The sequence below is a fragment of the Chenopodium quinoa genome, unplaced genomic scaffold, assembly GCF_001683475.1.
Source record: "Chenopodium quinoa cultivar QQ74 unplaced genomic scaffold, ASM168347v1, whole genome shotgun sequence".
NCBI lineage: Eukaryota > Viridiplantae > Streptophyta > Magnoliopsida > Caryophyllales > Amaranthaceae > Chenopodium > Chenopodium quinoa.
Window position 1 is genome coordinate 2,781,644 of NW_018742205.1, and position 16,801 is coordinate 2,798,444.

Here is a 16,801-nt window from a genome sequence, read left to right on the forward strand (position 1 = left end):
TTAATAGAAATTGAGATGTGAAAACATTGCACTACTTCTAGTGATTATCTTTAAAATGTAGGGGAAGTAAATTTCTTTATAATAATTTAACGGGTCATGCTTTGGGATTATTTTGTATATATGTTTGAAATTTTGTATCACGTATGTAAGTAATGGAATTTCAATTCGAACAACTCATGATGACAAACCCATTATCAAGATTTAAACACTTGTATCATTGTATGTATAAGTAATATGTACCGTATATATCAGGGTAAATACATTATTCTGGTTGGCTCGTAACTCTTTTACATTTCAAATAATATCAAATACCCATTAATAATTATACCTATTGTTAGAATATAGACACTAAATTATGGGAAGAAGACAATATTAACCTATTGTTAGGATTTACACACTTGTATTTAATTTATAAGGATACACGATATTATATATAGGCCAATATATTTGGAAAAACATTATCAACTTGGTCAAGCTAGATTTATTCTAATGTATGGTTTCCAAATATTTACAAGTAATATTTACTCCATCCCACTGTTCTAGCTTAGTCATACAAGAATATATTCTTAATCATTTAATTTTCTTTTTTGCACAATATCCTTTTGTTCTTACAGTATATTACCGTTTCATTTATTTGAATGCTCATGTATGCAACCCATAATACCCCGAATTGAAAATAAAACTAAACGAAAAAAGTTGACTCGATACACAAGGTGACCAGAATCAATTTCGCTTCAACATGAAATTAAACTAATTATTGACCTAAATAAATTTTAAACAACCTAAATTAATTGACCCAAATCGAGTTGAGAGATGCTTCTTTGATTGTGAAGAACTAAATACATACTGCTACTAACACCATCAAGGTTAATGATTATGTTACTGTGAAACCAACGCGAAGGTTACTTTCAAAAACTCAAACATGGGTTCTATTGAAAATTTTGTAGATGAGACTTCCTAGAAAAATAATCTGGTGATGTTTTAAAGTGCATTTATGTTCATTACAAGTGTAAAGATTAAGTGATTGATTACAATATAAACACCGAACAAATGATTGTAATAGATATAGTACATGCCTAAATTAATTGGAAAAATTCAACCTAAATTCAGCAGGAATTATAAAGTTTCATTAAATTAAAAAAATAAAATGAAAGATAAATGACTAATTAGCGAAGTTACTCCTTCCAGAAGCTTAGAAAATTGAGATGTTAGTTATATAAGAAATAAATTTACATGTTTGCGTGTTTTGTTGTTTATATATGAGATATAATATCACCAGTCAATATATAATGAAATATTAAGTTGCAATGTATAATAGAAGATATATATTACCAAGAATCCTTCTTAATATTATATCCATAATACTATAATAGTTGATATCATCTCCTTAATTACAACCTATGTATAATCCCTTTGGTAAGATCATGTTTTGTTTTGTTATTTAGGTATAGAATAGATGAACTAGTACTCTACCTCTATGTATATAATTTATCTTGGTTAGGATTTTATTTTATTTATTAATTTATTATAGTTAGCCGTCTTTGTAATCAATGTTTACATTATATGAACTCATATCTACTTGACTACTTGTGAATAATATAACATTCTTCATTCTCTCATGTTTCTAAGCAGGGAAAGATCTAAACCCGTAGCCAATTTGCAAATAGTTACAAAAGAACAAATCGAGGTAAATGTCAATGGTGTCATATCCTTGGTCATACGTACATTATTGCACAACTGCCCCATTTCAACAGTATTCCCCCATAGCCATGCCCACCATCCCTCCTCTCAATCACCGATCACTACTAACACCCCAAGTATACACTGTCGCAACTAGGAGGGTTGCACCTCCCACATCTTGGCTCCTTGATACCGGCACCATTCACCATCTTACTCATGACATAAAAAAAATTTAAAAAGATATGTACAATCATGAGCAATATATGTTAATAATGCTTAAAACACCCTATCAATTTTTTTATTAAAAAATTTGAATAAATTTTTTATATCAAATCAAATAAAAATAGTTTATATTTTTTTCGGTAAGGATAAAAATAGTTTATACGTATATAAATAATCAAATTATATGGGAGTAAGAAAAGTTTATATAACAAATTAATAAGTTCTTCTTTTTTAAAGCTAACAAATCAATAATAAGTTTATAAATATAAGAAGCATTTAATAAATTTACATGGACATTTCTTATATACCTCTTCCGTTTCATAATAATCGCAACACTTTGACTAGCATATATACCAATGCACAATTTTGAGTTTTTACCATTAGCAATTATAATTATGTATTTATAAGAAGTATAAAAGGTAATAATTATAAATACGGAGTATACATTATTAAGAAGTATAAATAAAAGGTTGATATAATGAAACCATAAATAAAGACTAAACCAAAAATATTTTATGTATATGGAAGCATATATTATTTATATATTTGGTAAAAATGTAGTCAAAGTAAGTATATCAATAGTGTAAAAGTCAAATTGCTATAATTATATATTACGAAATGAAGGTAGTATAGACGTTCCTTTTTTTTTTTTTATTCCTAAATATGACAACTAAAATTAAACAAAATGAGTATTTGAAGTTTTATTGATCAAAGTACGCTCTTAAATGTCTGTTGGTCAGTAGTCAAATTACTCAAATACATGCCATACCACCTTCCTCTTCTTTGTCTCTCTTTTATGCCACTAAGTGAGAAACTAGCTTAATTAATAGCCCACGTCTATCTAATTTTTTTTAATGGCAGTAATAAAATTTTATAATTCTCATAATATGGTGGTATCAAACCCATTTTTCTGAAGTCTATCCCACTTGCATTTGCTAGGCTTTGTAAAGTTTTCGTCCCCAATCAAGATCCTCCGATAATCTCTTTCTCTTAAACAAATAAAAATTACATATTTTAACGTGGGAAAAATTGGGTCAACGGAGATTTTTTTTTTTTTTTGGCTAATCAAGGTTATAGTTTTCCTCTCTAATAAAAATTACATATTATATAAAGAGAAAAGATGGACCAATCAGAGTTATTATTGCAAATCAAGGTCGTAGTAATACTCTCTAATTGAAATTACATATAATCTCTAAACTTGTAAGTTCCCAAATTTTACGAGTAATATTTATGTCAATTTTTTTTTTCTACTTCTAATTATTACTCCATATCATCTTTCTTGCTCTAGCAAAGTTCTAATACTTCATTAGTATTAAAGTATAATAAGCTATTTTGGGCAAGAAACGTACATAAACACAACCTACTAAATGGAGAAAAATGAATATTCAGAAAAGGGTGAATTAGTGAATGAGCTTGTTGAAGGGAGAGATCTTACCAAGCAGCTGTTGCTGATGATTCTCAACAATGAACAACCACGGTCATCCTCTAGCAACGACGACAACGATGCGTACGGATTGATTGCTCAAAAGATATTAGCCAAGTTTGAGAGGTCATTACAGATCTTGCAATATGATCCAAGCAACAACCAATCTAAGTCTAAGTTGTTTCAACAAACTACAACTGATTCTCCTTATTCTTTCAGTGGAAGCCCTAAAAGTCAAGACTCTGAAAATAATGCTGATTTCAAACATCCATCTGACCTTAAAAATGATCCCAAAAAATTGAGGTAATGCAATTTTTTTTTTTTTTTTTTTTTTAAAAAAAAATATATGTTATAATCTGATCTATACTAGGATTTTATTTTATTTATTACACATATAGCTAAATTTATTTTCTCCTCACCACAAAAAAAAAAAAAAAAAAAAAAAAAAAAAAAAAACAAAACCTTAGATTTATTATAATTATTGAATGAAAATAAGAAACATGACAATTTTTTTTATTTTTGGGCTGTGGGATATATAGGTGGGTATGGGTGGGGTTATAGTGGTTAAGCATTAGATTTAACCAAATAATTAGATTAATATTTTACATCATGCTTTGCTTCATTGTTCAATTTTTGCATTGGTAGGTTAAATAGTGATTAATTGGAATTGAAGGATTTTTTTCCTAGAAATTTGTAATCAATCATCAAATCTATTTTCCTTTAGTAGAGACGTTAGAGGACAATATTAACAAATTTTCAAAATTTTCCTAGTAAAGAAATGAGTTTAGTTATTTCAACATTTTGATTTGCTACATATACTTACAACTTTACGAGTACATGTTTAACTTTCCTTTTTCTCCCCTTCACTCTGTACGTTCAATTCCTCTCCATTTTGATATTTCCTTGAATTAATTTTATAGATTAGGAACCAAACAAAGTTGATTCTTGATGAAATTTACCCAAAAAAAAAAAAGAAAAAAAAAGATTTTCATGTTAATGACTCTATATTTTTTCCTAAATCAAATACGAAATATTAAAAATTAATTATTTGTAAGTAGGACAACATCGTCCATCTAAGAGTCAGTTGTGAAGATGGCATTATTCCATTATTTTTTTTTAGTAAAGTATATCTTAGCTACACTTCCTGCAATATAATTAACAAAATAATTAAATTTAGTACAGTATCTTTTGTTTAATGTGGTTGGTTGATTCCTTGATTAGTATCAGGTTAAGCTAAGAGTCAGTTGTGAAGATGGCATTATTCCATTTCTTGTTGCAAACACACTGGATTTTTAACATGCGTATCACCTGTGTCCACATTCTCCAGGAAAAATAATAAAATTTTCCCAAAAAGATAATGTTTCATGTAATTTATAAACATCTAAAATGTGTTTGTCTGATTTTAATTTATTGATCAAGTTGAGGCTTTTATATTGTAGAAGGGTTGTTCCACAAGTGACACAAAGAGTGCAAGGTTGTACGAAAAACGGGCTTGAAGGTCCGATTGAAGATGGGTTTAACTGGAGAAAATATGGACAAAAGGACATTCTTGGAGCCAAATTTCCAAGGTAATTACCTAGTATATATAAAATGGGATCGAATTTTGTTTGAGGTTGCATTTCATAATCATATAGATGACGTACCTAGCTATGAAGGAACCTAGTTAGATCATAAATCCTGTGTTGTTTAGTATAACCATTAGTCTGATCTCGATCTTTCTTGATCTCCCCTAACACAATTTGTTGTCCTCGACTTGGCCTGATATTGCACGAATGAAAAGTGAAAGTTGTAATGGTATCATCATAAGTCATACCTGCGTGCCTATAGTTATGCAACTTTTAACAAATCGGAAGACTGTGTGACATACATGTTTAACATATAGTATATGCTATATACTGCACGAAAATAATTCGTGCAAAGAGCCTAAGAATGTTACATACAACAAACTTTAACCATCACTAGCTTAACAATATGACAGTACAGGAGAACATATTTTGTATAACTTGTATTATATGCAATTCTTCCTCAAAAAAAAAAAAAAAAAAAAATGTTGTATGCAATTCTTCCTAAACGTCACTAATTCTAATGTAGTCTTATGATTTTTTACTACCACAATTTTCTTAAAATGAACGGCTGAGATTATTTGTTTTTTGATTTATTTTTAATTAGAAATTTTAATTAAAAATAACTTTTTAATTATTTTATATATATACTTTTATTTCCAGAATTTTAAAAATATTAAAAAATAATTTGCAGAAGATAAAAATAGTTTTAAAAAAATAGTTTTAATAAAAATTACTAATTAAAAATAAATAAAAAAAATAAATAACCTCAACCATCCAATTTAAAAAATTGTGGTAGTCAAAAGTCATAAGACTACATTAGAGTCATCTCCTAAACGTACTTATAATTAATAAGAAGTACTATTATGTTGGATGTTCGCAGGGCATATTTTAGGTGTAATCAGAGAACTCTTGAAGGATGTTTTGCTACAAAGCTAGTTCAAAGAACCGAAGATGACCCTGCCTTCTTTCAAGTCATTTACCGCGGTATGCACACCTGCTCTAAGGCTTCCTCTTCCTCCTTCCCCACTAACCCTACACAAAAACCCGAGTCCATCGAAATCATAGCGTATCCTCCTTGTCAACAATCAAAGGATACCATGTTGATATTTGAAAAAGATATCAAACCCTTTAGTAGTAGTACTCTACAAACTCATCAAATTCCCACTACAATGCCAAATTATAACACTAATAATTATATTAATCTTAGTTTTCCTACAAATACAATTACAAATACGTTCCAATCTCCTTCATGTGAAGCGAACATGATTGACTTCAATCATCGTAATGAGACAGTATATAATCCACAAGGAGCTTTCGTTCGTGGAGTTACACATCCATCTTCTTCTTCAGGTACTCATTATTCTGATAGTGCACCACACCTTTCATTTGATCAAGGTGAATTTGACCGTGATTTTTTCATTGACAACCCAAATTACATTCAGTAACTCTTATTTATATACATATACACGAGTTACAAGTAGGCATTGATATTTTTTTTTTTTAACTAATTAGTAAGATTATTTTAGAAAAAAAAATAATATGCAACACATTCAATGTGTAACAGTTTTGCGTTTGTACTTGTTTTTATCCAAAACATGATCAGATGTCTCTGATATGAAAGGTATAGTAGCCAATCATTGTTCCATGGTGCTTCTTTCATCTCATATGGTTTTTCTTACTTATTTTCTTATGTCAATTCCTTATTTTTTTGTGCGAAATATGTTTAACGTTCAAACTTTGAGCTATTAGATCTTCTAAATAATGAATATTTCAATAATAATGTTATAGTTGGATTTGTCTTAAAATATAAGATTTGGATTGATTTTCAGATAGGAAGAGGTCAAAATAAAAAAGCAAAATGGGCCCTTCGATGGCATTACAAAGCGCTGAGTGGCCCAAATTCGTTCAATTTCCCTGGATATTAATAATTTGGGCCTTAGCCCGAAGAAAAACATGAAAGTTGGGCTATCTGATTAGATTTGACTACTGTATGAAGTAGTTTTGGGGTCTTTGGGATCATTTCATCAACTTCTCTGGTTATGTTTTGATTAAACACGTGTAGCAACGCATTAGGCAAATAAGCTGTGCCTTTCCATAAATTTAAGAGCAATAATGGAAAGTTGCTAACTATGTTCGGATAAAAGAGGGGCAATTAGAAAATTACCCTAATGTTAGATACAAAATTAGTTTGTCATATACTCTTTCTTTTTGTTTTAGTATATATTCAAGTCTAGATATGCCACCAATAATGCTGAGTGCTACAAAGTACATGGCTTATCAATTTTTATACTCTGTAGTTTATAACATAAATTTTGTAAAAAAAAAAAAAAAAAAAAAAAAAAAAAAAAAAAAAAAGAAGCAAACAATCAACATAGATAAATAAGGACATCGCCTAATTTGAAGGGCAACATGGGAACAGAGAAATGTGATCAAATTGTCCAATTTGAGCAATTATGTTAAAGACTTGAGTTGCTCTTACATCAATAATGTTACATAGGTACACATTAAAAATGTAAAGCAAAATCATGAAAATACTCGAATGTAACAAAGATTTTATGTCATGCAATAATATGATCGAACTTTACGAGGATAATAGAAATAAAAGTGTACGTTGTTAAATGAGGCAAAGTCAATGCAGTGACAGATATATATATAACTCAATTGCTACTTGATTGTTAGGCAGCCTTTTTCATATCTATATAATATAATGTTGTTATTTATCAAAGTTTTTTGGACCACCTTATTTCGCATTATTTCCTTCCTCCCTCGATTTTGTCCTTTTTCTTCTAATAATACAAAGTTACAAAATAGAACATACAACATGATTGTAAAGATAGAAGCTGATATATATAAAGGTATTTTGGATATTTGTGACGGTATCTATATCTAGTCTAGTCATAAGAAAAACTTCGAATTCACATTATTGGTTGTACTCACAAAATTAACTAACATTATAAGTCCATATTATAAGTTTTAGACTAACGCACGTTGACTTTTATTTAAGAGTAGTACGTGTCTCTTTGATTGATTTAATAGTATATACAATGATAATGAGACTTAAGTTGGAACTTACAATTAATGTGTTTTGATACATATGAACTCAACAATCCTCTCATAACACATATTTTCTTGTATCATATAAGTATGGTTTTAGAGGTACATAATATTTATGGTGGTGATGTTGAAGTGTTGATATTTCAGATGGTTGAGACTCTTTCGAGGGAGGCCTACTGTGTCATTTTTCAAAAAATGACACCATAACATGATGATGTGTCGTGTTATGATTGGTCATTTTTTGATTTATTTTTAAAATCCTAAATGTACAACACATGTATATATAATTGTAAATACATGTATTTTTTTAGAGAATACATAATTATAGTTTTTTTGAATTTATGTTTATCTTTTTTAAATCATTTTCGAAAATTAAAATTTAGAAAAAAAAAATTCATCATTGTTCTTCAATCATGATCTTAATTAACCGCCCCAAAAATCTTGTATAATCTATTCGAACTTTAGACCAAAATTCCGACCAAAATTCCGTCCAAAGATCGGATTGATTGCATTGGTTTTCGAATCTGCTTCCATGATTTGTATACAAATTTCGTTTTAGGGTTCGATTATTGATAATATTGATTTATGTAAAAATCAAGTTGTTTGATGGTTTTGAGGATGAAAATAGTCTTAGAAGCGTATATTATGATTATCTAAAACACAGATCTTTCAATTTTTTTAACGGGTCAATGGATAATCAGGGTGTGCTCTGCGATTTAGAGTTTGAAATATTTTTTTTCGCAAACCTGTTTGATCCATAATTGAGGTCTGCGATTACTGTAATCTGTTTGTGGTTAGGTAAATTACCTATATTTAGTTAGGTCATAACCTAAAAAATTTAGTTTTAATTTGTAGTTGGAATCTGCTTGTGTATAAGGCATCCATCAGTATTAGTTTGGGTCATTACTTAAAAAATTAAGTTTTATGTTATAATTGGAATCTGCTTGTGCTCAAGGCACATATGAATTACCTAACAATAGTGTTTTTATTTTTAGTGGAAATCACAATTTTACGCTAATCATATAACAAAAAAAAAGGATTTATGGGATTATTATCTTATTATATTTGGAAAAAATATTTTTGAAATCTTGGGCATATAAATTAATTAGTTCCTACGAAGTATAATTTTGGTATATTCTAATTAGCTGTTTATATGATTTTTATACAAAATATTTTTGAAATCTTGGGCATAAAAAATTAATTAGTTCCTATAATTTTGGTATATTCTAATTAGCTGTTTATATGATTTGTATACAAATATAGCTTTTTTATATATATGATATCAAATATCTAGGTATATTGTTACGAATAGTGAAGGTTTGACCGAAAAATTTAATGTTGAAAGATTATAATTGATCTTTATAGTTTAATGGTTTCAATTTTATTTTTTTATTTTAAAAAAAAAAGCAGTAGCATTTACCTAATTTTTTGTTAACTGACATATTTATATTAACATTTGCCCCTTTTTTTTTAGCAATTTTATAGAGAAATATTCTCTCTCAAAAAAATTCCTTAATGACATTTAAGAGAATAAAAAAAAATAAAAAAAAAAAAAAAATTTAAGCATAATTTTAGGAACCATCTTTTTATATATATATTAGACAATGATAACTTCCTTAAATTACATGTCGTATACATCTACATCCATAATTTTAGGACCCATTTTTTTTATTATCGTTAAGGAACACGTTTTTTGCCATTTTTATATACATCATATATTTATATTTTTGTTTACATAATTATGCCTACATATATATATATATAATTTATAATAAAGTTATTTTTGTATACAAATCAAATAAACAGTTACAAATTCAATGAGGGCTTCAATTCAAAAACCGCTTAAATTTTTTTAATTAAAATACCGCTTTAAATTTCAAATTTGTCAAAGGGATTTCTTAAAAAAAAACGAAAATGAAGGGATTTGTTTTTAGAACAAATTTTAATGAGGGGGTTATTAAAAAAAAAAAAAAAATCAAAAACTGCATTAAAGTTTTCAATTTCATGTAATACTATATACTTAGGTTATGACCTACAGTGGTAAAGGTTATTACCTTTATATGTAAAACTAAATTATGATTTTTTGAATTCAAAATAATACTTTATTGTCTTTATAGCTAATGAATTGAAGTTCATTTTACTTAAAAAAAAATTTAGGTAATGGTACAAAATGATGATTTGACAATTTGTTTGCAGTTGGTGTAGCTCTACGGTTGTTTAGCCGTAGGTTTTTACCATTACTATCAAAGGTTAATATTTTGAAATATCAAAATACCTTATTTTTTAAAATTTGTATCTATGAAACTAATTTCAATGATCATCTTTCAAAAAAAAAAAATATATCAAACTAGTATGTAACTAGTTAAAAAAGCGTATGTTATATACAAATCTAATTCGAAAATTAGTTTGCCATTGGAGTTGGGTTGGAGTACAAAATGATGAATTGACAATTTGTTTGCAGTTGGTGTAGCTCTACGGTTGTTTAGCCGTAGGTTTTTACCATTACTATTAAAGGTTAATATTTTGAAATACCTTATTTTTTAAAATTTGTATCTATGAAACTAATTTCAATGATCATCTTTCAAAAAAAAAAAAAATATATCAAACTAGTATGTAACTAGTTAAAAAAGCGTATGTTATATACAAATCTAATTCGAAAATTAGTTTGCCATTGGAGTTGGGTTGGAGTACAAAATGATGAATTGACAATTTGTTTGCAGTTGGTGTAGCTCTATGGTTGTTTAGCCGTAGGTTTTTACCATTACTATTAAAGGTTAATATTTTGAAATACCTTATTTTTTAAAATTTGTATCTATGAAACTAATTTCAATCATCATCTTTCAAAAAAAAAAAAAAATATCAAACTACTATGTAACTAGTTAAAAAAGCGTATGTTACATACAAATCTAATTTGAAAATTAGTTTCCCATTGGAGTTGGGTTGGAGTTGAATCGGATAGGGCTAATGTTGATTAATATATGTGATCTATAATATTATTTATTGAACAAGTACAGGTGTAAATGAACAGAGCCGATCATTAACCTACCCAGGTTCAAGCTCGGTTGAAGGTTTGTTCATGTTCTCATATGAAATCTCAGATCGTGCATGGACTCGCCTAAGTTAAATGAACATGAACATAATACTCGGCTTAGTTCATGTACACCTCTATGAATTGAACAAGCATTAAAGTTTGACCATTACTCCCATCGTTTCATAATACTAGCAAAACTTTTCGTTTTCATCCGTTTAATAATATTTCATCATTTTGTAATGACCTACAATTACTTTCTATTTCTATCAACCCCACTTACACTCTTTTTATTACTACATTTCTTTCACCTACTAACAATTAAATATATCCCTAGTAACCATACTTTATACCAAACAATTCTCCTTCTGGTCGTCACAACCCTATAATTTTCCAAAAACTTTTAGCCAATCCCACTGTTGCGATTATTATGAAACATATGGAGTATTTAATTTTCTAACAATATATAAGTATATATTATAGCATAGTGTGAGAAAGTATTCATAATTTAATATTTTGTCACATCCATAATATAATAAGGTTAATACCAGAATATAAAAAACACTGTTTTTCTGTGTAATGACCAAACATAGTTTAAGTCATTACCTAACCCACAAACAAGTTTGAGAAAACTTAATTACATTTATCGATTAAACAGGGGTTGCGGTAGGTAAAAAAATGCTACCACTTCATCTTTTACATACAAACTTGATACTCCTTGTTCTTTGACAAAATTACACAATTTGAGTCTACAAAAATCATATTTTCGAACCATTCAAAGCGGAATTCGTCCTTTGGCAAATACTTATAAATGAGATTGTTGTTGAGATTTTTTTATGAACGAAAACCTAAAATCAAAAACTGCAAAAAACACAATTTGTTTTCGAATTTTTATCCCAATTTTAGTCCGGATTTGCGAATTCATCAACAACTAACATTGATTTTGGGAGTAGGAGGCTAATCTATGACATGATTGATGAACATTAATGAACAATGATGAATGATTGTTAAACAATATGAACAATATTGAACGATTTTAATTTTGTGATTTTTAATTATAATTATAAATTCGAAAATTAATTAATATTACAAAAAATAGATTTCATAATTATTATGTATTTCTAAAAAAAAATACATGTATTAAAAAGAATATTAAAAAAAATACAATTTTAGTACATTATGAATATTAAAAATAATTCAAAATGAAAATAAAAATACTAAATTTAGACCAATCACATTTTGCCACATCAACAAATTGTGGTGTCATTCTTAAAGAATGACATTGTAGAATTTTCAGACTCTTTCGAGGTACAAACTTTGTTCGGTACCTTAGGAAAATTAACTTATCGATGTATTATTGCACATTTCTCTATTGGAAACATAAATTAAACTCTAATCTAATACTCGTATGAAGTAGTATTAAAATAAATATACAGAGATATCGGAAAATGTACCAAGAAATAGATAAAGTTCATTGCTGAAGATCAAAACTATAGAAACATGGTATCTGTACCATAGCTAAAAGTCTAAAATTACAAAGGTTAAAAAAAATAAATTTACACGCCGTTCAAAAAAAAAAAAAAAAAAAAAAGGGTTACACAAATGAGAACAAACAATCATGGAAAAAAAAAGTTACAATTTGTACCCCAAAAAGAGAATTAAAAAAACTAAAACTAAAATTAAAAATAAAAATACAGTTACATGATCAGTAAAATATATGGCAGTAAATGCAATTCCTTCCCTCATAATTATTAATTATTACAGTATGTAATTGGATTTTTTTTTTTTTCTTGAGTACAGTTAATTAGGGTGGAAATTCATAGAGAATATTGGTAATTTTAATTAATTTAAATAGGAAGGTTTTAAATTTAATTAAAATTAATGAGTGGAGTAGAGCAGAATGTTTGTTGGATTTGGTGAGCAAGTTCTTCAGCACTGAGTTGGCATTCAATTCCAATCTGCAAAAAGAAGAAAAGGCACACATGCACTCACTCAGTTGTAATATTATTGCAAGTAACATTTAAGATTTTCATCAGCAGATCCATTTTTATTATTATTATTATTATTATTATTATTATTATTATTATTATTATTATTATTATTATTATTATTATTATTATTATTATTATTATTATTGAAAACAATGCAAAAATAATCCTCAAGAAAATATAAATAAAATATATATGAAAATGTTGTGTAGGAGATGGCAGAGAAAGGAGTACTTTGTGAGCAGGAAGAAAAATGACAATAGTGTATCAAAGTTCAATGCAATGTGTAGGTCAACTTTCATGATTTAACACCTTAATGGGTAAAGGTAACTTATGTGAAATGTCCGCTAGTTTATTCGGATAAAGTTTTGGAATGTGACCTTTAAGATAAATTCATAATTCTATGTTAGATCGATGAAATCACTTAACTGCATCAAATTTAATTTGTTTGTATCACTTTCTCATCTGAATCTTTATATACCAATGATAAAATGGATAGAATCATTATATGTAAATACTCTAACATATTTTTACCTTTTCTTGTATGGTGAATTCTCAATATAAATATAGACTTAAAATATTATGCACTAGGGTGCAAATTAAACCTTTTGAATTGCAAATGAGCATGTGAATCTATATACTTATAGTGACCAAGACTAGTTCAAACACATTTGGTTTATAATTATATCTAGGGATAATATGGAAGAGAAAGTTAAAAAAAAAAAAAAAAAAAAAAAAAGAGACTTTATGGGTAGAATTGGTAGAAAAGTTAACAAATCCTATGAAATAGTGGCTAATTTCATATTTGGTTAGTCTATTAAATTTCTATATATTGTATAGAAAAATGCAATGTATAGCATGCAATTAAAAAAGTAAAAAAAAGGAGTTTTACCTTGATAGTAAACGAGTTGAGCATAGTGTCTTCAACGGTGATAATGTTGATATGAAGAATCTCAAAGGAGAGATCTTCAAGGGTCGAAATAATCTTCACAACTTGTCCTGGGATTCGAGGCGAAACTGTCTTAAGGAGAAGATTTGGCCCGGAGAACTTTACTTCTACCACAGCCATTGGAGATCTCGAGTTTGCTACGAGCTCATTAGGAAAACAATCGTTAATGGAAGAGCTTGAAGATGAGGGCGAAAGGTCGATAGGACTACCCATTGCTGAAGAAATATTCATTCTTGGTCTATAAGGGCTTCCTGGTTGAGGGGTTCTTGGACTAATTGGTAGGTTAATTCTAGGGCTTAATGGTGGTTTTCTAGGGCTAAGTACTTGAGGTGAAGGTCTTGGACTTGAAACAACTCTAGGACTAAGTACTTCATTGTAAACCTTTCTTTGTTTCTTGGCTTCAAGTGCTTGAAGAAGTTGTTGTAATTCGGTTATGTAGTCCACTACTCCGCCTATTATCGATGCTTGATCGCCCTAGTTAAATCAGGAAAATATTAATTCAGGTTAATATAATTAGATAGAAACATTCATCTATGTCTACATCATTGTCTTTATGACTCTATCAACACCAAAAAAATAAATAGTACATAAATTAACATTTTTAATGCTTTTTTAGTGGAAAAATCTAAGCTTTAGGAGTACATGTATTTCCAAACCTAGAAATAAGGTATGTGTCCCACCATGTACCTCATATTGGTTGAGTTTGAGCTAGAGACGTACCAAACATAAATTAAATGTACATTAGTTGGATTACTACTATAGAGTGTCATAAGACAGAAGCCAAAAGTATTTTTTTATAGAGAAAGATTACATCCTTACAATTTTATTTTCCATTAGAATAATGTGTAAAAACTAATGGTACAACATGACAAAAAGAGCAAGTTTAAATATGGAGTACTTCTTTACATGCACTATGGATGGTCCTAAATGTTTAAAAGGGATCTAATTATTACTACGAGTAGCTGAATTTTTTGTTAGTCAGCAAGTAAAGACACCAGGTAAAAATGATGACCGAAAATTACTCCCTGATTATATTGTATTTAAACTAGTATTGTAACAACTAAATTTGGATAAAGGTAACACAACAAAAGGAAAACACATCAATATGCGATCAATGTTAGTTACTAGAACTATCGTCAAGCAACTCTACAAATTTCCAAGTAACTCTCAATCAGGAAGACTCGAGATGTATGTAGTCTTATCCCTAGCTAACAAATAAAATAAAACGTAAAAAGCTTAAATAATTTAACTTACTCTCTTGACATAGAAACAAGGCATGAGGGAACGCAAGACAGAAAGATGCTCATTCATTTGCTTCCTACGATTCCTTTCCACAGTTATATGAGATATCTTACTTCCATCTTCACCTCCTACTTGTCCTACCGTTTCAGTCTCCTCTAAAGCTACAATCTTAGCTCTCTTACTTTTGGGCTGTTCATTGTCACCTAACTCGGCTTCAAGAGCATCAAGCTCAGTCTCAGACAAGTCTTGGAACGACATCATAAAACCTCCTTTTGTTGTATCTTCATCTACACTACCAGAACCAGAACCGGAACCTGTTATCGCCGCCTCTTTTAAACCCTCTAAGGCATCAAAGATGCTAAAGAGGTCCTCCGGTGAGGCCGGAAGCCCTGAAAAAGTAGGATCACACAAATCTTGATCATCAAAGAAACTTGAAATGCTATCACCCATTATTTTTTTTCCTAGGGTTTTTGTTTTTTTTGCTTTGTTTTCTTTCCTAGGAAAAAAAAACGTAGAGAAGTGAGAAAAGGGTTATAGTAAAGAAGATGAAATGAGAGAAAACATGTGTACTCTTACAAATGGGGGAAGAAAGAGAAGAGATGCTATTAGTAGTAATGGCTTTCAGGACATCTTCGGGTCCACACGATTTTATTATTCAATTTTATTTTTAATATAGGCTTTTTAAATTAGAGGGGTGGACTTTTTTTTTTGTTTTTTTGGAGGTACAAGTTGTATGGATATTTATAACATCCTAAAATGTAATATTATTGGGGAAAAAAATTCATGTTATAGGAGTAATAATAATTGAAGCTGTATATGGAGTAATTTTTTCCATTTTACTATTAGACTGGTAAGCTACTATATGTGCTACATTGATTAAGGAAGTTTTCAAAATTTTAATGAAAATGTTCGAAAATCATTATCGAAGTTGACAAGATTAGGATACAAATCAGTTTCACTAATCACTATTGCTATAGAAGTATAAAACAAATGAAAAACGTGTAATAGACTTAATTAGGGTATCTATTTTTTAAAGATTATTTTTATTTAATTTTTTGATGAAACATATTTTGAAAGAGCATAATAATCGAATTTACAATAAAACTGTGTCATGCATGACTCCTTAAAAATTGGTATGATTAAGCTAAGTTCTCTTTCACCAAATTAAAGGATATAGATTGTGTTTCATGCATGAACCATAACAATATAATTGATCATATTATTACGAATGGATACATGAGTGATTCCTACAAGCAAAGCTAAAGTGAGAATATATTCTCTAATAATCCTATTGCAAGATCGAGGATCAGAGTAGCCCAATTATATCGTTAAGTGGAAATTTCAATTCAAATATTTTAGTGTAAACATGTTCATCCTCGTACCTAGCTACGGAGTACATATATATATATATACCAACATAAGAACATATGAAAACTTTCGACATAATTTTTCAATCTCGACTTCAGATATCTTTGGAGTTACATTGTGGTTAATATGTAAATGGAAAACTTGTCAATTTTACATGTAAGATGTATGTTTTAGTCATATTTGGAAAAAAATTTGAATGATTTGTATAGAATTGTAGATAAAGAGGTAAAGAGAGAAAAAGAGTGTCCCATGAAGAGAAGGTGGAAGCAGACCATAAATGTG

General features: G+C 28.6%; 3 protein-coding genes across 3 annotated transcripts; 2 read left to right on the forward strand and 1 right to left on the reverse strand.

The window, feature by feature from the left end:
• Nucleotides 1–2,643: 2,643 nt before the first annotated feature.
• On the forward strand, nt 2,644–3,775 carry LOC110725684. Its single transcript, XM_021905165.1, has one exon. It carries the CDS (start codon nt 3,270–3,272, stop codon nt 3,630–3,632), a length of 363 nt encoding a protein of 120 aa, XP_021760857.1. The 5' UTR covers nt 2,644–3,269; the 3' UTR covers nt 3,633–3,775.
• Nucleotides 3,776–5,604: 1,829 nt separating this feature from the next.
• LOC110726542 (probable WRKY transcription factor 53) lies at nt 5,605–6,335 on the forward strand. The gene has a single exon (XM_021906024.1). It carries the CDS (start codon nt 5,754–5,756, stop codon nt 6,333–6,335), a length of 582 nt encoding a protein of 193 aa, XP_021761716.1. The 5' UTR covers nt 5,605–5,753.
• A 5,954-nt stretch (nt 6,336–12,289) lies between these two features.
• LOC110725693 (transcription factor SPEECHLESS-like) lies at nt 12,290–16,348 on the reverse strand. Its single transcript, XM_021905174.1, has 3 exons — nt 15,164–16,348; nt 13,853–14,383; nt 12,290–12,930 (listed from the first exon to the last, which is right to left on the reverse strand). The coding sequence occupies exons 1-3, from the start codon at nt 15,599–15,601 to the stop codon at nt 12,841–12,843; spliced, it is 1,059 nt and encodes a 352-aa protein (XP_021760866.1). The 5' UTR covers nt 15,602–16,348; the 3' UTR covers nt 12,290–12,840.
• Nucleotides 16,349–16,801: the final 453 nt, after the last annotated feature.